The sequence below is a fragment of the Salmo salar genome, chromosome ssa11 (assembly GCF_905237065.1).
Source record: "Salmo salar chromosome ssa11, Ssal_v3.1, whole genome shotgun sequence".
NCBI classification, from domain to species: domain Eukaryota; kingdom Metazoa; phylum Chordata; class Actinopteri; order Salmoniformes; family Salmonidae; genus Salmo; species Salmo salar.
The window spans coordinates 68,195,257-68,222,953 of NC_059452.1; the positions used below are offsets into that span (position 1 = coordinate 68,195,257).

Below are 27,697 nucleotides of genomic sequence, written 5' to 3' on the forward strand. Positions count from 1 at the left end.
TCCTTAACTAGCCTCTCAAAGCACTTCATAATGACAGAAGTGAGTGCTACGGGGCGATAGTCATTTAGTTCAGATACCTTTGCTTTCTTGGGTACAGGAACAATGGTGGACATCTTGAAGCAAGTGGGGTCAGCAGATTGGGATAGGGAGAGATTGAATATGTCTGTAAACACTTCAGCCAGCTGATCTGCACATGCAGACCAGCATGAGCAGACCAGGACGTGGATAGGGATGCCGTCTGGGCCGGCAGCCTTGCAAGGGCTAACACGCTTAAATGTCTTACTCACGTCGGCCACGGAGAAGGAGAGCCCACAGTCCTTGGTAGTGTGCCGCGTCAGTTGCACTGTGTGATCTTCAAAGCGGGCGAAGAAGGTGTTTAGCTTGTCCGGAAGCAAGATGTCGGTGTCCACGACGTGGCTGTATTTCCCTTTGTAATCCGCGATTGTCTGTTGACCCTGCCACATACGTCTTGTCTGAGCCGTTGAATTGCGACTCCACTTTGTCTCTGTACTGATGTTTTTCCTGATTGATTGCCTTACGGAGGGAATACCTACACTGTTTGTATTCGGCCATATTCCCAGTCACTTTGCCATGGTTAATTGCAGTGTTTTGCCCTTTCAGTTTTGCACGAATGCTGCCATCTATCCACAGTTTCTGGTTTGGGTATGTTTTAGTAGTCACAGTGGGAACAACATCCCTTATACCAAGGGTTCTTAAACTTTTTCAGCTTGGGACCCAAATTAGAATTTCTGTGTTTTCCTGGGACGCAAGCTTAGAAAAATATGCAACTATACATAAATATCGGTACATTTCATTGCCCTTATGCCTAAAACAAATGCAATACAGACAAAAACAAATAACAATGAAGTTAAACATCTATATACATATTTATTTATGTTTATTTCCCCCCATTAAAAACACTTGTACATATCTGTCTAGGTTGGAACAGTTGCTGTTAAAATACAATAAATAATTTTCATTCTGAACTGGAATAAACTGATTGATCACATCACACAGATGTAGACCAGAAAACACACACAGTCCTAATGAGAGCATGTCTATTCTGGGCTCCGATTTTGACAGTGTAACACTGAGGTCATGTTCAGCCTTGAAACGGTTTCTGTACTTGTTTTTTTAAGTATGTCAGAGTTGAGAACCCTAACTTGCATAGGTATGTGGTGCCAAACTGGACCAGAACATCTACTGCTTTCTCAGTGAGGCAGGAGACCGCTTCCTGCTGTAGATGAGCAACCCAGAACTGTGTGACCCAGAACTGTTTTTGCCTCAAAAAGCATTTTGCTTCAATCAGTTTATTCCAGTTAAGAATACACATTATTATTGTATTTTAACAGCAACAGTTCCAACTTGGACTAGTTTTCAACAATAATTCCTACAGTAAGATGTACAGTAAGCCTGATCATTTTTCATCTTCATCTGTACTGTTACTAGGGTAGCTAGCTTGCTTTGGCGAATGTTAGCTTTTAGCTGTGTAGAAGGCCATGGGATTGTTTGAAAGAGAAACTCACATCTACTAATATGAGAGTTAGTTAGTACTCCGTTATTTCTGCTTATCATCTGTTATAAAATGACAACAATGCCTTGCTAGCTGACTTACTTTTTCACGTTTGAAGCACTATTTCCTGAAGCATTCTGCCCTGTTCTGAAAGTACTCCCTGGGTTTACCATCATGCTGTGGATGTTTGGTCAGGACGTGTCGTTTTATTAATTTGATCGTTATGAGAGACTCATTACTAAGCACCTCCCCATACAAAACACATTGTGGGCGCTCCTTGTTATAAGTTTGTATGAAAGAGAGAAACTCATCGCTGTATATGCGTTTAATGACAATTGAGCTCAGTCAGAACTTCTGGCTAGCATGAGTCCATTTCATGACAGCGTTGAGTGATGGCGAGTGGGAATAACAAGACAGCGCTACATTGTGTGTCGCGGAGTGATCTTCACGAAAACTGCAGAAAAAAAGATCCGGTAAACCGCGAAGCACACGGGCATCTCCCTCTCACACTCGCGCAGCTGCCAAACTGAGCAGAGACCACTTCTAAGCAGAGATCGCACTGAACAGAGAGTGCAGATGCACTTGGCCAAATCAATTCCAGTAATTAATGAAACAATTATAAATTTACTCTGACACGTTGCGACCCACCATTAAGAGGTCGCGACCCATACTTTAAGAAAGGCTGCCCTATACACTTCTTGATGAACTCAGTCACCGTATCCATGTATTCGTCAATGTTATTCCCGGAACATATCCCAGTCCGCGTGATCAAAACAATCTTGAAGCATGGATTCTGATTGGTCAGACCAGTGTTGAATAGACCTAAGCATGGGTACTTCCTGTTTGAGTTTCTGCCTATAGGAAGGAACGAGCAAAATGGAGTCGTGGTCAGATTTGCTTAAGGGAGGTCGGGGGTGGGTCTTGTAGGCATCCCGGAAGTTTGAGTAGCAGTGGTCCAATGTTTACCAGAGCGATTACTACAGTCAATCTGTTGGTAGAACTTCGGTAGCGTTTTCCTCATATGCTTTGTTAAAATCCCCAGCTACAATAAATACGGCCTCAGGATATGTGGTTTCCAGTTTGCATAAAGTCCAGTGTAGTTCTTTGAGGGCCGTCGTAGTATAGGCTTGAGGGGGAATCGAAGATAATTCTCTTGGGATGTAATATGGTCGGCATTTGATTGTGAAGTATTCTAGGTCAGATGAACAAAAGGACTTGAGTTTCTGTATATTATCACAATCACACCATAAATAGTTAATCATGAAACATACACTCCCGCCTTTCTTCTTCCTGGAGAGTTTTTATTCCTGTCTGCGCGATGTACTGAGAACCCAGCTGGCTGTATGGACCGGGACAGTATATCCCAAGAAAACCCTGTTTCCGTTAAACAGAGTATGCTACAATCCCTGATGTCTCTCTGGAAGGAGAGCCTTGCCCTGAGCTCGTGTACTTTGTTATCCAGAGACTGAATATTATTGAATAATATACTCGGAAGCGGTGGATGTTGTGCACGCCTCCTGAGTCGGACTAGAGGTCCACTCGGAATACCTCTTCTTCTCCGGCGGTGTTTTGAATGCAGCCTCTGGAATAAGTTCAATTGCCCTCGGGGGTACGAACAATGGATCCAATTCGGGAAAGTCGTATTCCTGGCCGTAATGCTGGTGAGTTACCACCGGTCTGATATCCAAAAGTTATTTCCGTCTGTATGAAATCACACACGAAAAATGTTAATAATGCAAAGTTGCTTAGGAGCATAGCTTCCATAGAGGAGATGATTGAGAGAATTGGAAGCTGGGGATGCTTAGGTGGCCATGGATGGTATGAGGAGCAGATCGGGAATTTAGGCAGGACACCAGGGCTAACACCCCTATGATAACTGCCAAGGGATCTTTGGTGACCACAGAGTCAAGACACCGTTTAACATCCCATCCAAAAGACAGCACCCTACTCAGGGCAATGTCCCTTATCACTACCCTGGGATATTTATTTTTTTAGACCAGAGGATAGAGTGCCTCCTACTAGCCCTCAAACACCACTACAAACAACATCTGGTTTCCCATCCAGGGACTGACCAGGACCAACCCTGCTTAGCTTCAGAGCCAAGCCAACAGAGGTATGTATGGTGGTATGCTGCTGGCCATGCTATGTCTCTGGGGGTTTTAAAGACACAGGCTGTGTCCCAAACAGAACCCTATATAGTGCACTACTTTCGAACAAAGCCCTGATGGTCCTGGTCAAAAGTAGTGCTCTATATATGGAATAGGGTGCCATTTGGGACTCACACACAGTGTGTGTTTCTTCCTGTGCTATAGAGCTCATTAAAGTGGGACATGAGAATGACTCTGATACCGGAGTCAGTAAAGAAAGGCAGGCAGCCATCGTGACTGTTCAGGTGTAGCTCAGTAATGTGGTCCTGTATGGTGCGTTCATTACCAGGGTTGTGGGTTCAATTCCCAGGGCCAACCATACACAAAATATATACACACGCATGACTGTTAAAGCCACATGTCTTCGGAGGCTCCGTGTGATATAATGGCGGATCCTCCAGAGGCATGCTAGAGGCTAAATTGAGCTCAGCATCACCGTGCACCCCCTAAATTTTGTAACAATGCGGGCCGGTAGGTCCTGTATAAACACAAACTCACTTCCTTGACAACTTCCTTCTCAGACGCTTTGGATAAAAGAGTCTGCTAAATGGAATATATTATAGAATATGAAGAGACATTTGATGCCTGAAGAGGTGTTAGTACAGAACGTGTGTGTGAGTATGAGAAAAAGGGTTATAAAGAGTGTTTGAGTGGTAGAGCGTGAAATTGTAGGTGAATATGAGAATCAGCATTACAGGCAACCTCTCAAGGACAGCGGCACGATTCAGTGGGTCTGACTCATCACTGCAACAAACACGCACACAATATTATTAGCAACAGTGTTTCCCTATATTCTTTTCGGGGAGCTCCTCCCCTGCTAAAATCGTTGCCGCCACTCCAAAAATATGATTTAAAAAAACCCAAATAAAACTAAAGTGATAGATACTGTACACACACACACAAATACCGTTTTTAATCATATTTTTGGAGTGGCGGAAACGATTTAGCATTGACAGACCACCCCTAAATGAATAAGGGAAACTCTCAATGAACATTGAACGTAGGGCTGTAACAATTCAAACGTTTAAGACTGCATCGGACCGCGGACCCTAAACCGAACAGCCCTAGTCAAACTGAGTAATGTGCCCAGCTTCGCGCACTGTGCCTGGCTTCGCGAGGTAGGCGGCCTGTTCCTGATCTTGCACATCTGCGCCACTCGGGAGCCAAAGCTCTGACAAGCGGTTTCAACTCGCTATTTGCATTTGAGGTTTGGTTCAACAGAATCAGTCAAAAGGACACCAAAACACATTGAGACAATATTTTACTGTAGTAGAACAGTTCACTTTTTTAATACCTGTTATATGTCTCAACTACACAAATTGCACGCAGAGCAGACACTACTAAAAACGACTGAAAATGAAAATGAATGCTCAGTTTGTCATGCGTGGCATTGGGGTACCCACGTACCGCTAGCAGCATTTTAGCCAAAGACCGTCATAAAACAGACTATCTGTCTAGTCTGTTTTATAAATGTGCAATACGCATAAAACACAATTATATAATGAATTGCCAATTCGTTCTCATTCTGAAAAATAAGGTAGGCCAATTGATTTCAACATCTGAACAAAGTGGACAGGCTAACATGCTTTTCAAACAGTTGGAGACAGACAGAAAGGTGTGTTCATAACATCTGAACTGTTCAACCTTGTTAGCTAGCAAATAGATCCAAGTTCGCTAAACTTGAAATATTAAAATTAGCTGGCTAATCACTAGCACGTGGGCTTGAGAAATTGTTGACGAGACGTGTCAATTTTCTATAGCCTAATTCCTGCTACAAGAAGTTAGTCATTATTAGCGAATGAGCATTATGCATGGATCTAGTTAAGAAAAAACTGAATTTTCATAGACTTCAAAGCCAGATCAGTGATTACAGTGATTATTGAAAAAAAAGCAGGTTCAACTATTTTGATAAACTCATTACATTATTATTTGGTCTTATGGTTGTGGAAGGCTTATATTTAGCCTAGGTATAACTTCACAAGCCCTGAATTAATTAGATTATTGCTGACTGTTTGAAATGCAGTGTATTTGACCTTAAAATTGTACAACAATGCTTAGAGAAAACATTTTTAAAAAGACAAGTAAAAAAAACAAAAGAAAAAAGATACACACACACACACACACACACAGTGCATTTGGAAAGTATTCAGACCCCATTTTGTTACATTACTGCCTTATTCTAAAACTGATTAAATAAAAAAATGTCTTCATCAATCTACACACAATACCCCATGATGACGAAGCGAAAACAGGTATTTAGACATTTTTGCATATGTATTAAAAATAAAAAACAGAGATACCTTATTTACATAATTATTCAGACCCTTTGCTATGAGACTCAAAATTGAGCTCAGGTGCATCCTGTTTCCATTGATCATCCTTGAGATGTTTTTACAACTTGATTGGAGTCCATCTGTGGTAAATTCAGTTGATTGGACATGATTTGGAAAGGCACACACACCTGTCTATATAAGGTCCCACAGTTGACAGTGCATGTCAGAGAAAAAACTAAGCCATGAGGTCGAAGGAATTGTCTGTAGAGCTCAGAGACAGGATTGTGTCGAGGCACAGATCTGGGAAAGGATAGCAAATAATGTCTGCAGCATTCAAGGTCACCAAGAATACAGTGTCCTCCATCATTCTTAAATGGAAAAAGTTTGGAACCACCAAGACTCTCCCTAGAGCTGGCCACCCGGCCAAATTGAGCTATCGGGGGAGAAGGGCCTACAGTCAGGGGGGTCACCAAGAACCCGATGGTCACTCTGATAGAGCTCCAGAATTCCTCTGTGGAGATGGGAGGACCTTCCAGAAGGACAACCATCTCTGCAGCACTCCGCGAATCAGGCCTTTATGGTAGAGTGGTCAGACGGAAGTCACTCCTCAGTAAAAGGCACATGACAGCCCACTTGTAGTTCTCCAAAAGGCGCCTAAAGGACTCTCAGACCATGAGAAACAAGATTCTCTGGTCGATTGAAACAAAGATTGAACTCTTTGGCCTGAATGCCAAGCGTCAAGTCCGGAAGAAACCTGGGTGGTGGCAGTGTCATGCTATGGGGATGTTTATCAGCAGCAGGGTCAGGGAGACGGAAAGATGAACGGAGCAAAGAACAGAGAGATCATTGATTAAACTTGCTCCAGAGCGCTCAGGACATCAGCCTGGGGGCGAAGGTTCACCTTCCAACAGGACAATGACCCTAAGCACACAGCCAAGACTAGAGGTCGACCGATTAATCGGAATGGCCGAATAATTAGGGTTGATTTCAAGTTTTCATAACAATCGGTAATTGGTATTTTTGGCCACCGATTAGCCTATTTTTAATATTTTTTAAATTATTATTATTATTATTTTTTTTACACCTTTATTTAACTAGGCAAGTCAGATTAAGAACACATTCTTATTTTCAATGACGGCCTGGTAACGGGGGTTAACTGCCTTGTTCAGGGGGGATTCGGGGATTCGTTTTTGCAACCTTCCGGTTACTAGTCCAATGCTCTAACCACCTGCCTTACATTGCACTCCACAAGGAGCCTGCATGGCAGGCTGACTACCTGTTACGCGAGGGCAGCAAGAAGCAAAGGTAAGTTGCTAGCTAGCATTAAACTTATCTTATAAAAAATGATCAATCTTAACATAATCACTACACATGGTTGATGATATTACTAGTTTATCTAACGTGTCCTGTGTTGTTATAGCAGCAAGGGGAACCAACTCCATATTAACGCCCATGATTTTGGAATGAGATGTTCAACAAGCAGGTGTGCACATACTTTTGGTCATGTAGTGTACATAATTTACATACACCATACACATACAGTGCATTCAGAAAGTATTCAGACCTCTTCACTTTTTCCACATTTTGTTACGTTACAGCCTTATTCTATAATAGATTAAATCGTTTTTTTACCTCATCAATCTACACACAATGCCCCATAATGACGAAGCAAAAACAGTTTATTTGACATTTTTGCACAACAAAAAATTTAAAACAGGAATACTGTACTCAGTACTCTGTTGAAGCACTACCTAAGAGACAAGGCAAGAAGGGCCTTCAATGCCATCAAAAGGAACATAACACGACATCCCAATTAGGATCTGGCTAAAAATACTTCAAGTCAGTTATAGAACCCATTGGCCTCTATTGTTGAGGTCTGGGGTCCACTCACCAACCAAGAAATCACAAAATGGGACACCAAATTCAGACTCTGCATCCAGAATTTTGCAAAAATATACTTTGTATACAATGCTAAACACCAAACGATGCATGCAGAGCAGAACTAGGATGCAAAACCCCAAACAATGCATGCAGAGCAGAATTAGGACTATACCCCCCAAGAGTGCTGTTAAACCTCTTACATCTAGATGTTCCGCTAGCGGAACACCACTCCAATATCCAATGATTGGGCGTGGAGCGAAATACAAACTCCTCGAAAATCCGAAAACTTCCATTTTTCAAACATATGACTATTTTACACCATTTTAAAGACAAGACTCTCCTTTATCTAACCACACTGTCCGATTTCAAAAAGGCTTTACAATGAAAGCAAAACATTAGATTATGTCAGCAGAGTACCCAGCCAGAAATAATCAGACACCCATTTTTCAAGCTAGCCTATAATGTCACAAAAACCAAAACCACAGCTAAATGCAGCACTAACCTTTGATGATCTTCATCAGATGTCACTCCTAGGATATTATGTTATACAATACATGCATGTTTTGTTCAATCAAGTACGTATTTATATCAAAAACCAGCTTTTTACATTAGCATGTGACGTTCAGAACTAGCATTCCCACCGAACACTTCCGGTGAATTTACTAAATTACTCACGATAAACGTTCACAAAAAACATAAAAATTATTTTAAGAATTATAGATACAGAACTCCTTTATGCAATCGCGGTGTCCGATTTTAAAATAGCTTTTCGGTTAAAGCACATTTTGCAATATTCTGAGTAGATAGCTCGCCATCACGGGCTAGCTAATTTGACACCCACCAAGTTTGGTACTCACCAAACTCAGATTTACTAGACACTATCCGAAGGGTAACGAAGGGTGACGCGCGGACGCGTATCGTGACCAAAAAATTCAGAATATTCCATTACCGTACTTCGAAGCAAGTCAAACACTGTTTAAAATACATTTTTATGCGATTTTTCTCGTAAAATAGCGATAATATTCCGACCGGGAGTCGTTGTTTTCGTTCAAAGACTGAAAAAGGCAAAATGGACTCTTCACGTGAACGCGCGCACCCGTCTCATTGTTCTCAGATCGACCACTTACCAAATGCGCTACTGTTTTTCAGCCAGAGACTGCAAAGTCATCATTCAACGTTCTGGTGCCTTCTGAGAGCCTATGGGAGCCTTAGAAAATTTCACGTTACAGAGATCCTTTGTTTTGGATAGAGATGACAAAGAAGGCCAAGAAATGGTCAGACAGGGTACTTCCTGTACAGAATCTTCTCAGGTTTTGGCCTGCCATTTGAGTTCTGTTATACTCACAGACACCATTCAAACAGTTTTAGAAACTTTGGAGTGTTTTCTATCCAAAGCTACTAATTATATGCATATTCTAGTTTCTGGGCAGGAGTAATAACCAGATTAAATCGGGTACGTTTTTTATCCGACCGTGAAAATACTGCCCCCTATCCATAACAAGTTAAATTCTACAACGCCCTAAAAGGAAGAGATGCCCACACATTCCACCACAAAGCCCTCACCTACAGAGAGATTAAAATAGAGAAGAGTCCCCACAGCCAGCTGGTCCTGGGGCTCTGTTCACAAACACAAACAGACCCCACAGAGCACCAGGCCAGCAACACAATTAGAGCCAACCAAATTATGAGGAAGGAAAAAGATAACTATTTGACACACTGCAAAGAATCAACCAAAAAAACTGAGCAAATTGGAATGCTATCTGGCCCTAAACAGAGAGTACAGTCGTGGCCAAAGGTTTTGAGAATGACACAAATATACATTTTCACTAAGTCTGCTGCCTCAGTTTGTATGATGGCAATTTGCATATACTCCAGAATGTTATGAAGAGTGATCAGATGAATTGCAAAGTCCCTCTTTGCCATGCAAATGAACTGAATCCCCCCCCCAAAAAATTCCACTGCATTTCAGCCCTGCCACAAAAGGACCAGCTGACATCATGTCAGTGATTCTCTCGTTAACACAGGTGTGAGTGTTAACGAGGACAAGGCTGGAGATCACTCTGCCATGCTAATTGAGTTTGAATAACAGACTGGAAGCTTCAAAAAGAGGGTGGTACTTGGAATCATTGTTCTTCCTCTGTCAACCATGGATACCTGCAAGGAAACAAGTGCCGTCATCATTGCTTTGCACAAAAAGGGCTTCACAGGCAAGGATATTGCTGCCAGTAAGATTGCACCTAAATCAACCATTTATCGGATCATCAAGAACTTCAAGGAGAGCGGTTCAATTGTTGTGAAGAAGGCTTCAGGGCACCCAAGAAAGTCCAGCAAGTGCCATGACCGTCTCCTAAAGTTGATTCAGCTGCGGGATCGGGGCACTACCAGTACAGAGCTTGCTCAGGAATGGCAGCAGGCAGGTGTGAGTGCATCTGCACACACAGTGAGGCAAAGACTTTTGGAGGATGGCCTGGTGTCAAGAAGGGCAGCAAAGAAGCCACTTCTCTCCAGGAAAAACATCAGGGACAGACTGATATTCTGCAAAAGGTACAGGGATTGGACTGCTGAGGACTGGGGTCAAATCATTTTCTCTGAATCCCCTTTCCGATTGTTTCGGGCATCCGGAAAAAAGCTTGTCCGGAGAAGACAAGGTGAGCACTACCATCAGTCCTGTGTCATGCCAACAGTAAAGCATCCTGAGACCATTCATGTGTGGGGGTTGCTTCTCAGCCAAGGGAGTGGGCTCACTCACAATTTTTCCTAAGAACACACCCATGACTAAAGAATGGTACCAACACATCCTCCGAGAGCAACTTCTCCCAACCATCCAGGAACAGTTTGGTGACGAACAATGCCTTTTCCAGCATGATGGAGCACCTTGCCATAAGGCAAAAGTGATAACCAAGTTGCTCGTGGAACAAAACATCAATTTTTTGGGCCATGGAAACTCCACAGACCTTAATCCCATTGAGAACTTGTGGTCAATCCTCAAGAGGCGGGTGGACAAACAAAAACCCACAAATTCTGACAAACTCCAAGCATTGATTATGCAAGAATGGGCGGCCATCAGTCTGGATGTGGCCCAGAAGTTAATTGACAGCATGCCAGGGCGGATTGCAGAGGTCTTGAAAAAGAAGGGTCAACACTGCATCAACTTCATGTAATTGTTAATAAAAGCCTTTGACACTTATGAAATGCTTGTAATTATACTTCAGTATTCATAGTAACATCTGACAAAAATATCTAAAGACACTGAAGCAGCAAACTTTGTGGAAATTCATATTTGTGTCATTCTCAAAACTTTTGGCCACGACTGTACACAGTGGTAGAATACCTGCCCACTGAGACTGACCGAAAATTAAGAATATCCTTGACTACATACAGACTTAGTGAAAATAGCCTTGCTATTGAGAGAGGTCACCATAGGCAGACATGGCTCTCAAGAGAAGACAGTATATGTGCCCACTGTCCACAAAATGAGGTGGAAACTGAACTGCACTTCCTAACCTGCCAAATGTATGACCACATTAGAGACATATTTCCCACTTATCACACAGACCCACAAAGAATTTGAAAACAAATCCAACATTAATTTTAAGCATTTCACTGTAATGTCTACACATATTGTATTCGGCACATGTGACAAATACAATTTGATTTGATAAACTCCTATATCTGTAAGGCGAAATACCACAATGTGCAATCACAGCAACACGATTTGTGTACCATTTCCATGAGAAAAAGGCAAACAGTTGAGCGCAAACATTGCAAATACCACCAATAGTTATCTGTTTATCTTCTCCCACTATCTTCATACTACAACTATTTGCACATTGCTAAAACACTTTACATAGCTGATAATATAACACTTTAAATGTCTATCTTTTTTAAACCTTTGAGTGCAATGCTTACTGTTCATTTTTAATTTAAAAAAATGGATATTGTTAAATTTGTTTTTTTCTCACTTATGTTTGTTTAGGTCTTATGCTTTGGCAATCTAAAAATATGGTTCCCATGCCAATAAAGCCCCTTTGAATTGAAATCGTTTTGAGAGGGGGAGAGAGAGAGAGAGAGAGAGAACAAGAACAAGCAACTCAAATGCTGTGGGCCCGTTCCAGCCCTCTTCCAGACAGTCGCCCCCGACACAAAGGGCGCTTTCAGCCCGCTGCCCAAACACGCATTTCCCGTCTAAACGCATGGGGATAACCGCCCGGCTCCAGGAGTCAAGGGAGAGGGGCCACACAGCATCTGCCCCTTTTCTGATTTTAGTCTTGAATCAGGTTGGGGAATATGGAATTGGATAAATTGTTGGCAATATTTAGGGCGAGACATTAAAACCAGGAGCGCGAGGGACATTCACAGACTGACCCCCAGAAGACGTAGCTGTGACGGGTATGCCATGCAACAAGTGGCTGTCGCTCTCACGACACAGGGAATACCGCCGGCAAGATAACGGGTCACCGGGTCAATAACAATGAAATTAATAATTTATGACAGATTTGATCACATGCAAATGCAAGTACAGGCAAATAATGTGGATAGAAATAATGCCGTTATTTGCAAATGTAACTGGCTAAAACCTTATTAGCTATGTGCTAGCTAAATCAAAGTAGGTTCAAGGCCAAGTGGTATTATTCTGTCGAAAATAAATTGTTAATACATTCATTGACAAAATAATACAAAATAAAACACAAATATCTACATTAGAAACATCACCGGATTTACCTTGTTTATTTCCTCGCATCTCTCCCTTTGTTGAGCTTTAAGTAATCCAAAGGCTTTCCCTCCTGCAAGAAAATAGATCTGACGTTAGCTAGCTACAGTAGTCTAATTTCATCACGTTAGCTAACTGGTCTACTATCTAGCTAGCCCTATTGCTAGCCCTTGCATGCTCCATTGAGTAGAGTGGCGAGCATTCCATTCCAACAGGCAATACTAGCTAGCTGACAATAGATTGCAAATGCTAGCTAGCCCTTTTAGCTTGATAGATAATCCCCCCAAAATATCCCACTCGGATAACGTTATTTGCAATTACCTTGAAATTTCTGATTCACAGGCATTGTGGAGTGAGTTTGATATAGTGAGATGGGGAAGGAGAAATCAGCGGACAGCAGCTCGCTGGTCTTCTTCCCTTCGCGGGGTATTGCCCTGTGTGGTATGGCTGTGGCGCGCTGCCGTGACAGTGGCTCCGTTTTTTATAGTTCAATGAGTGGGTCAGTCAATTCACAGCAAGTGATGCTCTCTGGCTCGCCAGAAATACTAGTGGTTCTTGGTTACCCTCGTGTGGTAAATTAAAGAACTGCAAGTGTAAGGTACAGAATCTGCTTTCAAAATAAAAAGGATGTGAAACTAACCCTGAAATGTAGACAGGTTTACCTAGACCTATTTGTGGATGTCTGAGATTTGAAGCAACATTTTCTCAAACAAATTATACTGAACATAATTAAAGTCCATATGCCCCAAGTTGTAAACGTATTACACTTTTATTGATATTAATACAAAAAAATGCTTTTCATTGTCTTTATTTGACTGCATACATTCATTTGTGTGCTTTTATACAGTTTATCTATTGCTTTGGCAAAGACTGATCCAATGTTTCCAATAGTTTGTGAACACTGCAGCATCATCATCATGTCAAATCAAAGTTGATTGGTTGTGTAGAAAGATTTGCAGATGTTATTGCAAGTGCAGCGAAATGCCTTTTTTTATTATTAACAAATGTCAGAATGAGCAATGTCAGAGACCGAAATATATATACATGTACATGTAATGTATATAAATATATATATACATATAATGGTGTGTATAGACAGTATGGAGAGTATATGAATAGAAAAGGTGTGTACAGCTGTAGTTATATAGGATGAGCCATGACTAGAATACATATAAAGTGGCTAAAACAGTATGTAAACATTATTAAAGTGACCAGTGTTCAATGACTCTATGTACATAGGGCAGCTGTCTCTAAGGTGCATGGTAGAGTAGTGGGTGGTAGACGGCTAGAACAGTGACTAAGGTTCAGGGCAGGGTCCTGGGCAAAGGCCGGCTAGTGATGACTGTTTATCAGTTTGATGGACTGGAGATAGAAGCTGTTTCTCAGTCTCTCGGTCCAAGCTTTGATACACCTGTACTGTCTCCGCCTTCTAGATGGTAGCATGGAAAAATTGCCTAAATCATACTTCACTCAATATATTTTTCGCTGTCTTCTGGCCAGAGAACTGCAAGAAATGCAATTGAGGGATTATTATTATATAACAATACCTTTATTGGCCCTGTAGTTACATAATTTGAGCACAATCTTTAGTTAATTTTACCAGAACTAAAAAGTTAAAACCAAGCCCCCCTCTTCGTCCACCGTAAACAGAACCCCCCCCTGATGCCCCACACAGCAGCATAGCTCTGGGGTCTGTACAACCCGCCCCTGCATCTGATGCTTTCTCATTTTCCACACTGCCATTTTTGCCTGCCTCAAAAAGTAGTTAGCAGTTCCTATCCCTGTCTGCTACAGTGAACCTAGGCCCTCCAACATATAGGTATAGTGTCAGCCCCAAACCTAGCCGGTACACCATCATTCCAGGACAGAAAACAGCCCTGCCAGCCTGGAACAAAGGAAAAACAAATGCTTCACTGTCTCCTCCCCACAAAAAGGACACCACCTCCCTACCGATGGACCAAGGTGTGACATGTGTCTGTTCGTAGAGACAGCCCCATGAAAGAGTGAGATGATGGTTTGCATGGTTTACAGTGGACTGAACAGTTCAAAAAAGGAGAATTACAAGAATTATAAACAGGTCTTACCAAGTCTCTCTCTCTCTGAGTTTGGATGTGGTGAGGTTGTTAAGTAAAAGTTATCTGGCAGCTCAGTCTTTCATCCCTGAGGTATGGCTGTGGCCAAAGATATGCTCTTTGTTGCTCTCATCTGGACAGTAAGGAACACGGTCACTTAAATACACCTGTGTCTGGACACAAGTCTCAATGGGAAGGATCCTGAGTCCAATGTCTTTCTTTGCCATGGTTCTAGCTTGGTATGTCTAGGTGAGCAACTGGAAGGTTGGTCCATGTCAGAAGTCAAAATGGGGAATGCATGTTGGGCCATGTCAGAGGTCAAAATGGGGGCCAGAGGCTGCATTTTTAACAATTTCAAATAAATCTTTATTCATTGATTGTTGAAGAATATAACATAAATGTGTAATTTGCTTAGGTTTGGCTTCATTATTCCATCTCGCCCACAACCCTTCAGGCATCTTACTTAAATCTTACATAAACAAACCTGATTCTCAAACAAGAATAAAGTCTGGTGTCTGGCACTGCCAGGCTACCTATGGGCTAAGTGGGGATGTAGCCTTATATCATTCACAGACAGCAGGTTGACACATCACTCTGTGCAGACACACATTCTTCATATAACTTGTGTACACAAAATGTCATGATTGATGATGTATCAATTTATAAATCTATGCAGTCATATAAGCTTACCAATTGCTTCGTAAGCCCTAGAATGACAATAAAACAATTTGAACCAGTGAGTTATAACAGTTTATTCATGTTTCAGAAATATAAACCACATCTGTAACTTACAAAACCTTTAAACCTCCCCTAACCCTCCTTAGAATTTTGTCTCTCTAGCCACCCATACGATTTTCATTGAAAACAGGCTAAATTAAAACTTTTCAAAACACTTAACATTCACTTATCTAAAGGACATGCCTTGAAGATATTCCTGGTAGGGCCCTCAGATCGTTAGACACTAGCCTGGCAAGTGGCTACCCTCAGGCAGTGACTGACAGAAGACTTCAATTTGTGGTTGGTCTGAGCAGGAACTGTCACAATCCAGTCAGAGGGTTAACATGATGTCACACCCTGATCTGTTTCACCTGTCTTGTGCTTGTCTCCGCTCCCCACCAGGTGTCTCCCATTTGTTCCCATTATCCGCTGTGTATTTATACCGGTGGTTTCTGTTTGTCAGTTGCCAGTTCGTCTTGTCTCGTCAAGCCTACCAGCGTGTTTTTCCATACTCCTGGTTTTCTAGTCTTCCCGGTTCCGACCTTTTCTGGCTGCCCCGAGCCCGTTTGCCATACCATTCTGCCTGCCCTGACCTCGAGCCCACCTGCCATCCTGTACCCATCTGACTCTGACCTGGTTTACGAACTTCTGCCTCTCCTCAACCTGCCTCTTGCCTGCCCCTTGTCTATTAATAAATATCAGAGACTCAAACCATCTGCCTCCTGTGTCTGCATTTGGGTCTCGTCCTGTGACGTTATAGCACAACTGGCAATGACTGACCCAGCAGATTCGGACCAGCTCCGCAAAACTGTCCCTGCATGGAGCCACCATTGGAAGACATGAGGAGCTACTTCAGAACCTTATGGAAGGACTCCATACTTTGGCGGAACGCCATGACCAGGGTTTCAAAGCATTACTGGAGCAATTCTGTGGACTATCTATCAGGTAGCATGCCACAACGGGTGCTGAGTAATCCACCTACCAGTGGTGATTTTGCCCAGCATATCCCGGCTTCCCGAGAACCCCACTTACCTCCTCCAGAGCGCTATGCTGGGAATCCTGGAACCTGCCGGACGTTTCTTTCCCAGTGCTCCCTCATCTTTGAGCTGTAGCCCTCTTTGTTTCCTTCGGATCGTTCGAAGATAGCCTATCTCATAATGTTGATGTCTGGAAGAACACTCACCTGGGCTATGGCGGTTTGGGAGCAACAATCCGCCATTTGCCTTCATCTGGAGGATTTCGTGACGGAGGTGAGGAAGGTGTTCGATTCTCCGATGTCCGGGAGAGAGGCGGCCCGAAAGCTACTTCTACTATGTCAACACTCCCGTAGTGTGGCAGACTATGCGGTAGACTTTATCATGTTGGAACCTGGAGTCCCTGTTCGACACCTTCCTTCATGGATTATCAGAGGGGATTAAAGACAAGCTCGCAGCTCGGGAGTTACCCTTGGACCTTGACTCCCTCATAGCCTTAACCCTAAGGACTGATGGTGTCATGCCCTGATCTGTTTCACCTGTCTTTGTGTTTGTCTCCACCCTCCTCTAGGTGTCGCCCATCTTCCCCATTATCCCCTGTGTATTTATACCTGTGTTCACTGTTTGTCTGTTGCCAGTTCGTTTTGTTCCTCAAACCTACCAGCGTTTTTCCCCTTGCTCCTGCCTTGTCTATATTCCTGTTTTCTAGTTTTCCCGGTTTAGTCCTTTCTGTCTACCCTGAGCCTGCTTGCCATCCTGTTCCTTTGCCCTCTACTCTGGATTACCGCCCTCTGCCTGCCCTGAACCTGCGTGCCATCCGGAACCTTTACCCCACTATTATGGATAAACCGACCACTGCCTGACCTGACCCTGAGCCTACCTGCCGTCCTGTACCTTTGCCTGCAAATGTTCGAATTAATACACTTATTTTACTTCGACATTGTCTGCACCTGGGTCTTACCTTCAAACATGGTAGATGGGCACCTACGGGAACGCAGGAGGGAAAGGAGGTCTGTTCTCGGCCACACTCGCTCGTCCACGGCTGCTTTCTCGCCTCCGAAGAATCATGGAAGTCCCCGACGCCTGCATTCCCGAGAGGATTCGAAGTCACCTGTGCCCCCTCGGGAATCATCGGGACTCTTTTCACCCCCTCGGGACTCTTTTACTCCAGTGCCTATGCAACTTTGCAGGGCTAGATTGTCACCTAATGAACGATTACGCAGGCTGAGCTCTAACAGTTGCCAGTATTGTGGTGCTACAGGGTATTACATATCCACCTGTCCAGTAAAAGACCAGGCTCATCAGTAGGTACGAGTACGCTGGTGGGCCACACTGGGAGTCTTCTAACTCCTATTACTCATAACCCTTTCCATGTTATCCTGCTGTGGGGTGATCCGTCTAAATCTCTCCGGGTGATCATTGACTCTGGGGCTGACGAGAGCTTCGTGGATGCTACTTTAGTATCTGAGCTGGTCTCTCACAACTCCTCTCCGTTCCCATGGACGCCAGACCACTGGACAGATGCTCCATTGGCAGGGTCACTCACAGCACGCTTCCCATTAACCTGCAATTGTTGGGCAATCACAGTGAGTCCATACAGCTTCTACTTATTGAATCTCCCCATGTTCCTGTTTTGGGATTTTCATGGCTCCAGAGGCACAACCCCCTGATTGACTAGACCACTGGTTCTATCCTGGGTTGGACCCCATTCTGCCACTCACATTGCCTTAAAACCTGTTGGGGATAGGGGGCAGGATTTGCACGGCCGGATAAAAAACGTACCCGATTTAATCTGGTTACTACTCCTGCCCAGTAACTAGAATATGCATATAATTGTTTTATTTGGATAGAAAACACTCTAAAGTTTCTAAAACTGTTTGAATGGTGTCTGTGAGTATAACAGAACTCATATGGCAGGCCAAAACCTGAGAAGATTCCAAACAGGAAGCGCCCTCTCTGACCATTTCTTGGCCTTCTACACCATCTCTATCCAAAACAAAGGATCTCTGCTGTAACGTGACATTTTCTAAGGCTCCCATAGGCTCCCAGAAGGCGCCAGAACGTTTAATGATGACTTTGCAGCCCATGGCTGAAAAACAGTAGCGCATTTAGTAAGTGGTCGATCTGAGAACAATGAGACGGGGGCGCGCGTGCCCGAGACGACTCCATGTTTACATTTTCAGTCTTTGAACGAAAACAGGGTTTCCCGGTCGGAATATTATTGCTATTTTACGAGAAAAAAAGCATAAAAATTGATTTTAAACAGCGTTTGACATGCTTCGAAGTACGGTAATGGAATATTTTGAATTTTTTTGCCACGAAACGCGCCGGGCGCGTCACCCTTCGGATAGTGTCTTGAACGCACGAACAAAACGCCGCTATTTGGATATAACTATGGATTATTTGGAACCAAACCAACATTTGTTATTGAAGTAGAAGTCCTGGGAGTGCATTCTGACGAAGAACAGCAAAGGTAATCCAATTTTTCTTATAGTAAATCTGAGTTTGGTGAGTACCAAACTTGGTGGGTGTCAAAATAGCTAGCCTGTGATGGCCGGGCTATCTACTCAGAATATTGCAAAATGTACTTTCACCGAAAAGCTATTTTAAAATCGGACATAGCGATTGCATAAAGGAGTTCTGTATCTATAATTCTTAAAATAATTGTTATGTTTTTTGTGAACGTTTATCTTGAGTAATTTAGTAAATTCACCGGAAGTGTTCAGTGGGAATGCTAGTCACATGCTAGTCACATGCTAATGTAAAAAGCTGGTTTTTGATATAAATATGAACTTGATTGAACAAAACATGCATGTATTGTATAACATAATGTCATAGGAGTGTCATCTGATGAAGATTATCAAAGGTTAGTGCTGCATTTAGCTGTGGTTTTGGTTTTTGTGACATTATATGCTAGCTTGAAAAATGGGTGTCTGATTATTTCTGGCTGGGTACTCTGCTGACATAATCTAATGTTTTGCTTTCGTTGTAAAGCCTTTTTGAAATCGGACAGTGTGGTTAGATAAATGAGAGTCTTGTTTTTAAAATGGTGTAAAATAGTCATATGTTTGAGAAATTGAAGTAATAGCATTTCTAAGGTATTTGAATATCACGCCACGGCATTCCACTGGCTGTTGACTAGGGTGGGACGCAAACATCCCATCTAGCCCAGAGAGGTTAAAGTGGCACAGCCTGCCCCGGGACGTCCTCCTGTGGGCTCTGGAAAGCCTCGGATTTCTCCGCCATTCCTGCGGAGTACCAGGACCTCCTGGAGGTTTTCAGCAAGGCTCACGCCACCTCCCTTCCTCCGCATCGTCCCTACGATTGCACCATTGACCTCTTTCCAGGCACCACACCGCCTTGTAGGCGGCTATATTCCCTGTCTGGCCCTGAGACCAAGCCCACGGAGGAGTACACTGAGGACTCTCTGGCTGCTGGGAGCATTCGTCCGTCTGCCTCCCCTGCCGGCGCAGGTTTCTTCTTTGTGGAAAACAAGGACAAGACCCTGCGTCCATGTATCGACTAACGGGGCATCAATGACATCACTGTAAAGAATCTTTACCCTCTACCACTCCTCTCCTCGAACCTCTCCAGGGGGCAACCATCTTCTCTAAGTTGGACCTTTGGAACGCCTACCACCTAGTTGGATATGGGAAGGAGATGAGTGAAAGACAGCCTTCAACACAGCTAACAGACACTACGTGTACCTGGTCATGCCGTTTTGATTCACCAACGCTCTCGCAGTGTTCCAGGCCCTGGTCAACGATGTGTTCTGTGACATGCCGGATTGGTTTGTGTTTGTCTACCTCGACGACATCCTTGTGTTCTCCGTTCTGCTCAAGAGCATGTAGACAAATCCTCCAGCGCCTCCTTGTTTGTGAAAGCTGAGGTGTGAATTCCATCGCCCCACTATCTCTTTTCTGTGATATGTCATCGCTGAAGGGAACGTTCAGATGGATCCTGACAAGGTGAGAGTGGTGGTGGATTGGCCCCAACCCACATCCAGAGTGCAGCTGCAACGTTTTCTGGGATTCGCTAATTTCTTCCGCCGCTTCATTAGGGGCTACAGTACCCTGGCTTCTCCCCTCTCTGCACTCACTCCTCCTAAGGTGCCATTCACATGGTCCCCAGCGGCCGACAGGGTGTTTTTTTACCTTTAAGCATCGTTTCACCACAGCCCCCATCCTCATCCATCCGGACCCCATCCCGTCAGTTCGTGGTGGAGGTTGACGCCTCGAACATTGGAGTGGGGGCCGTTCTGTCCCAACGATCAGCCCAGGACCAAAAGTTGCACCCCTGCGATTTCACTTAATCTCCTGAATTCCGCTGAGGAACTATAATGTTGGTAATCGGAATCTTCTTGCGGTCAAGATGGCGCTGGGGGAGTGGAGGCACTGGCTTGAAGGGGCAGAACACCCATTCTTAGTTTGGACTGACCATATGAATCTTCAATATCTCCCCACTGCCAAATACCTCAAATCTAGACAGGTTCGTTGGGCTCTGTTAATTCACTCGGTTTAACTTTACCACCACCTACCGCCCTGGTTCCAAGAATATTAAGCCAGACGCTCTCTCTCGCCTGTATAGTTGGTCTCTGGGTCTGATGCGGCTACACCATCAGACCCAGAGACCATCCTCCCTACCTCCTGTCTTGCTGCTACACTTGTCTGGAGAATCAAGAGCCTGGTCCGCAAGGCGCAGCGTTCTCAGCCGGATCCCTGGGGGGGTACAACTAACCGGATGTTCGTCCCTGATTCGGCACACTCCCCAGTCCTGGAATGGGCACATTCCTCGAAGCTTACCTGTCGTCCCGGCTCCCGCCGGACCCTGGCTTTCATCCAACAATGTTTTTGGTGGCCCACTATGGTTTCTGACGTCTCGACATTCGTTGCCACCTGCACTGTGTGCGCTCAGAACAAGACTCAGAGGCAAGCTCCAGCTGGCCTCCTTCAACCACTCCCTGTGCCTCATTGCCTCTGTTCCCATATATCCCTGGACTTTGTCACTGCTCTCCCTCCGTCTGATAGCAACAACACCATCCTTACAATGGTGGATAGGTTTTCTAAAGCCACCCATTTCATTCCCCTCCCTAAGTTACCTTCAGCCAAGGGGTCGCTCCAGCTCATGGTGCAGCACGTCTTCCGAATCCATGGACTTCCAGTTGACATGGTCTCTGATTGTGGTCCTCAGTCCTCATCCCAATTCTGGAAGGCATTCTGCACCCTCATTGGGTCGTTGGCCAGCCTGTTGTCCGGGTTTCAGCCTCAGTCCAACAGCCAGTTGGAGGTGCCAATCAGGACCTGGAGACGACTCTTCGGTGCCTCATCTCGGCCTATCCCACCACCTGGAGCCAGCAACTCGTGTGGGTGGAGTACGCCCGGGAACACCCTTCCCTGCTTGGCCACTGGGCTCTCTTCTTTCGAGTGTTCCCTGGGTTACCAGCCTCCGCTCTTTCCAGAGCAAAAGGAAGATGTCAACTTACCCTCAGCCCAGATGTTTGTCCATCGCTGTCGGCGTACCTGGAATAGAGCCCGGTCCGCTCTTTTTAAGACCACCTCCAGGTATCGGCGTCAAGTGGACCGCCACCAGACCCCGGCTCCCCGCTATCTTCTCGGGCAGAGGGTATGGCTCTCCACTCAGGATCTGCCCCTAAGGGTGGAATCCTGTAAACTTTCCCCCCGCTTTATCGGCCCCTTTCCCATCTCTAAAATCCTTAGACCCACTGCTGTTCGTCTTCTGTTGCCCCGCACCCTCCGTATACATCTCACTTTTCATGTGTCTAAGATTAAAACTGTGTCTCACAGCCCTTTGTCTCCTGTTTCCAGGCCCACCCTCCCTCCCCGTCTCATTGATGGCCACCCGGCATACACGGCGAGACGCCTTCTGAGGGTTCAAGCTTGGGGCAGGGGTGTCCAGTAACTGGTTGACTGGGAGGGTAATGGCCTGGAAGAGAGGTGCTGGGTCCCTGCTAAGGACATCCTGGACCCGGTCCCCATCACTGACTTTCACAGCAGGCATCCTGGTCAACCAAGTATGTGCCCGGGTAGGACACCAGGTGGGGGTGGGTACAGTCACACGCTGAACTGTTTCACCTGTCTTGTGCTTGTCTCCACCCCCCACCAGGTGTCTCCCATTTGTTCCCATTATCCCCTGTGCATTTATACCGGTGGTTTCTGTTTGTTTGTTGCCAGTTCGTCTTGTCTCGTCAAGCTTACCAGCACGCTTTCCAGTTTTTCTAGTACCTGTTTTCTAGTTCTCACGGTTCCGACCTTTTCTGGCTGCCCTGATCCTGAGCCCGCCTGCCCCTTGTCTATTAATAAATGTCGGAGACTTGAACCATCTGCCTCCTGTGTCTGCATTTGTGTCTCGTCCTGTGTCGTTATACATTAAGAATGTATGGGTTTAAGATCATGCTGAGCTTTCTGCAGTACAGCTATATGAAGTAGAGTGTGGAGGTCCCAGCTTCATGTACAGTACCAGTCAAAAGTTTGGACACACCTACACATTCAAGGGTTTTTCTTTATTTTTACTATTTTCTACATTGTAGAATAATAGTGAAGATATCAAAACTACGAAATAACACATATAGAATTTGGAGTCACACTCAAAATTAAAGTGGAAAACCACACTACAGGCTGATCCAACTTTGATGTAATGTCCTTAAAACAAGTCAAAATGAGGCTCAGTAGTGTGTGTGGCCTCCACATGCCTGTATGACCTCCCTACAACGCCTGGGCATGCTCCTGATGAGGTGGCGGATGGTCTCCTGAGGGATCTCCTCCCAGACCTGGACTAAAGCATCCGCCAACTCCTGGACAGTATGTGGTGCAACGTGGCGTTGGTGGATGAAGCGAGACATGATGTCCCAGATGTGCTCAATTGGATTCAGGTCTAGGGAACGGGCGGGCCAGTCCATAGCATCAATGCCTTCCTCTTGCAGGAACTGCTGACACACTCCAGCCACATGAGGTCTAGCATTGTCTTGCATTAGGAGGAACCCAGGGCCAACCGCACCTGCATATGGTCTCACAAGGGGTCTGAGGATCTCATCTTGGTACCTAATGGCAGTCAGGCTACCTCTGGTGAGCACATGGAGGGCTGTGCGGCCCCCCAAAGAAATGCCACTCCACACCATGACTGACCCACCGCCAAACCGGTCATGCTGGAGGATGTTGCAGGCAGCAGAACGTTCTCCACGGCGTCTCCAGACTCTGTCATGTCTGTCACGTGCTCAGTGTGAACCTGCTTTCATCTGTGAAGAGCACAGGGCGCCAGTGGCGAATTTGCCAATCTTGGTGTTCTCTGGCAAATGCCAAACGTCCTGCACGGTGTTGGGCTGTAAGCACAACCCCCACCTGTGGACGTCGGGCCCTCATAGCAACCTCATGGAGTCTGTTTCTGACCGTTTGAGCAGACAGATGCACATTTGTGGCCTGCTGGAGGTCATTTTGCAGGGCTCTGGCAGTGCTTCTCCTGCTCCTCCTTGCACAAAGGCGGAGGTAGCGGTCCTGCTGCTGGGTTGTTGCTCTCCTACGGCCTCCTCCACGTCTCCTGATGTACTGGCCTGCCTCCTGGTAGCGCCTCCATGCTCTGTACACTACGCTGACAGACACAGCAAACCTTCTTGCCACAGCTCGCATTGATGTGCCATCCTGGATGAGCTGCACTACCTGAGCCACTTGTGTGGGTTGTAGACTCCGTCTCATGCTACCATTAGTGTGAAAGCACCGCCAGCATTAAAAAGTGACCAAAACTTCAGCCAGGAAGCATAGGAACTGAGAAGTGGTCTGTGGTCCCCACCTGCAGAACCACTCCTTTATTGGGGGTGTCTTGCTAATTGCCTATAATTTCCACCTGTTGTCTATTCCATTTGCACAACAGCATGTGAAATTTATTGTAAATCAGTGTTGCTTCCTAAGTGGACAGTTTGATTTCACAGAAGTGTGATTGACTTGGAGTTACATTGTGTTGTTTAAGTGTTCCCTTTCTTTTTTTGAGCAGTGTATTATATTTCAGATTCTTCAAAGTATCCACCATTTTCCCTGATGACAGCTTTGCACACTCTTGGTATTCTCTCAACAAGCTTAATGAGGTGGTCAACTGGAAGGCATTTCAATGAACAGGTTTGCCTTGTTAAGTTGTGGAATTCCTTTCCTTCTTAATGGGTTTGAGCCAATCAGTTGTGCTTGTGACAAGTTAGAGAGCCCTATTTGGTAAAAGACCAAGTCCATAGTATGGCAAGAACAGCTCAAATAAGCAAAGAGAAACGAGAGCATCATTACTTTAAGACATGAAGGTCAGTCAATCCATAAAATTTCAAGAACTTTGAACGTTTCTTCAAGTGCAGTCACAAAAAACATGAAGCGCTATGATATAACTGGCTCTCATGAGGACATCCACAGGAAAGGAAGACCCAGAGTTACCTCTGTTGCATAGGATAAGTTCATTAGTTACCAGCCTCAAATTGCAGCCCAAATAAATGCTTCAAAGAGTTCAAGTAACAGACACATCTCAACATCATCTGTTCAGAGGAGACTGTGTAAATCAGGCCTTCATGGTCGAATTGGTGCAAAGAAACCGCTACTAAAGGACAACAAGAAGAGACTTGCTTGTGCCAAGAAACACGAGCAATGGACATTAGACCGGTGGAAATCTTTCCTTTAGTCTGATGAGTGATTTCTGGTTGCAACGCCGTGTCTTTGTGAGACACAAAGGGTGGCTACTTTGAATAATCTAAAATCTAAAATATATTTTGATTTGTTTAACACTTTTTTGGTTACTACATGATTCCATATGTGTTATTTTGTAGTTTTGATGTCTTCACTATTATTCTACAATGTAGAAAATAGTAAAAATAAAGAAAAACCCTTGAATGAGTAGGTGTGTCCAAACGTTTGACTGTATATATCATTCCACCAGTGGGTCAACACACAGCAAGTGATGTTCTCTGGCTTGCCAGGAATTCTAGTGATTGTTTGTCTCCTCCGTGTGGTAAATGCAATAACTGCATGGAGGTTTTATGTCAGTTTGATCTCCAACAAGTGATCCAATATTGAACAGAAATATAGTCCCATCAAGTCTGAAGTTATTAATGTAATAACAATTTTATTTATACAATTTCATCATCGATATTTGACTCAGTATACATTTATAGGTGTTCATTATACAGTTTTGTCTATGGCAATTGCTGTGCTAGTTTATTCAATAGTAGTAAACAGCACCAATATGTGGCTAGAAGGAGATATTGCAAAGAGATGTTGTTTACAAAATCACACGAACATGCGCACGCACACACACACCCACAATCCATTTTATTATCATTTTTTGCTTTCAACAGTTTTTTCTGGCTATTATCTAAAACACAAAACCAATCATATACTATTTGTTGTCTGACAAAATACAATCACCTGCTGAAATGGAACATAGTCTTTGCAGAGGTCCCATTTCTATATTTTCCATAATTCAGCAGGTATTCCAGCCTCAGGTACCCACATAGAACAAACAAACAGTTAGGCTGTTATAGTCCTTTTCCATTTGCCAGACAAGAGAAGATCATTTTCTCAAAGAGAGAAAGAGAGAGAGAAAGAAAGATAGAGAGAGAGGTAGAACATTTTAGAGAAAAGCGAAAAAAGGAGATTGAGGAAAAGCGAGGGGCACACGCAGAATCCCAAACTATGTGTGTGTGTGTGTGTCTGTCTGTGTGTGTGTGTGCAGTAGAAGGCTGAACCCTACAGAGGGCAAAATGACTAATTGTTAATTATGGTGGGCTGATGAAAAATAACTCAAGTGTAAATGAATGTGTCAGATTGGAGAAGCGCCACAGCTCAGACAGTCCTTCCCCCAAAGTGGAAAATCAGCATGATTTAAAACTTGATAGAACACACTGTGGGATGTGGAACAGGGAGCTAGGAGACTGTTATTATTCACAGATTAATTCAACTTAAAATGTTGTTGGAAATATGAAGGGGGAAATGAAATGAGAATGAACATAAACACTAAGGAAACAGGGCAGGGGTGATATGGATATAGAAGGAGGGATGGAGAGAGGGGATTAAGAGGCTAGAACAGGAGAGAGGATGGTTAAAGCCAAAAAGGAGTGAGGGGTAGAATAAAAAGAAAGAACGTGATAATGATGGTGGAAGTTGAAAGGGGGCAATGGCATGGAAAACCGCTTATGGCTGCATATCTGCTAAATATGTGTATATGACCAACACGATTTGATTTGATTTAGTGCTACTGACGGTATCAGCCAGGTCAGTATAGTATAAGTGAAAGTTTGAAAAGTACAGAGACAAAGTGGTAGAACTGTGTGACTGTACTGCAGAAAAGGGGGATGCACAACCGCAGTACTGAAGAACAAACTAAGAAGGCTACCTGGATGATTCCACCTACACTCCTCATCTATGTCTGTGTCCCAAATGGCACCCTAATACCTATACAGTGCACTACTTTTGCCCTATGGGCCCTGGTCAAAAGTAGTGCACTATATGGAATAGGGTGCAATTTGGGACTGAGAAATTATCTCCCCTAAATAATTCAAACACCAGTGTCCTATCCACCATCTGTGGCCCTAGTAGTCCTCTCTTCACCTTCCTATGCCCTCTCTTTTAAATCATTGAAGTGGTGTGAACGAGTGTTTTACACCAGGAAGGCGGTAGAATGCATGGAAAAGGGCTCTAGTGTCCTCCTGGTTCCCCGATCCTAGTGTCCCTCTATCCCCGAGGCCTGAGGGCAGGTCTGGGGCAGGTGCAGGGCAATGTCCTTCAGACTGTCTCTCTCCTGTCTGATCTCTTGCAGGTCCTGTTCTAGGTGGGTCAGCTGGCTCTCCTGGTCCTGGGCGGCTGATCGTAGGGTCTGGATCTTCCCGTTCAGGGCCGGGCTCTCCACGCTGCCACGCAGAACACTCAACCGCATCGCCGTCTCACTCAGTATACGTTCAAACCGTTCCAGCGCCATGCTCCCATCTGGTCAACAGAAAACAACAGAGTATTTGAGGTACTACATTGTACTTTCAGGAGTTATTTTGAAAAAGCGTGAGACACAGAAGGAGGGATGAACAGGGTATGTTAAAGCTAGGAGTATTGAGCAGGCCTACACTCTTAGTAAAAAAATTGCTATCTAGAACCTAAAAGGGTTCTTTGGCTGTCCCCATAGGATAACCCTTTGAAGAACCCTTTATGGTTCCCAAAATAGTTCTACTTGGAACCAAAAAGGGTTTTCCTATGGGGACAGCTGAAGAACCCTTTTGAAACCCTTTTTTCTAAGAGTGTAGTATTAAACTTTTGCCATCAGCAGGGCTCTTGTCTTGTGACGTCTGTGTGCCACCATGTTGTGCCCACCCAATAACGGGGTTAACAGAGGGACATTTCTCCATCAGGATCGTGCCACACACCCCGCCAGCTACAAGTG

The 27,697-nt window shown here is 44.4% G+C and overlaps 2 protein-coding genes across 3 annotated transcripts in view; both read right to left on the minus strand.

Annotated features, from left to right (window-relative positions):
* The window catches only part of aif1l (allograft inflammatory factor 1-like), a 61,247-nt gene extending 48,191 nt beyond the window's left edge, over window positions 1–13,056 (minus strand). Inside the window, exons 1-2 of one of the 2 annotated variants that reach the window (XM_014128125.2) lie at window positions 12,847–13,056; window positions 12,537–12,598 (exon numbers count right to left, since the gene is read on the minus strand). In XM_014128125.2, the coding sequence (XP_013983600.1) occupies window positions 12,537–12,598; window positions 12,847–12,871 (87 nt within the window). In that variant the 5' untranslated portion in view covers window positions 12,872–13,056. The remainder of the gene's footprint in view (window positions 1–12,536; window positions 12,599–12,846) is intronic. The other variant, XM_014128126.2, reaches the window with a different exon arrangement.
* A 12,312-nt stretch (window positions 13,057–25,368) lies between these two features.
* The window catches only part of LOC106562972 (laminin subunit gamma-3), a 259,791-nt gene continuing 257,462 nt past the window's right edge, over window positions 25,369–27,697 (minus strand). The window contains exon 28 of the mRNA XM_014128127.2: window positions 25,369–27,252. Coding sequence (XP_013983602.2) covers window positions 26,990–27,252 — 263 coding nt within the window. The 3' untranslated portion in view covers window positions 25,369–26,989. The remainder of the gene's footprint in view (window positions 27,253–27,697) is intronic.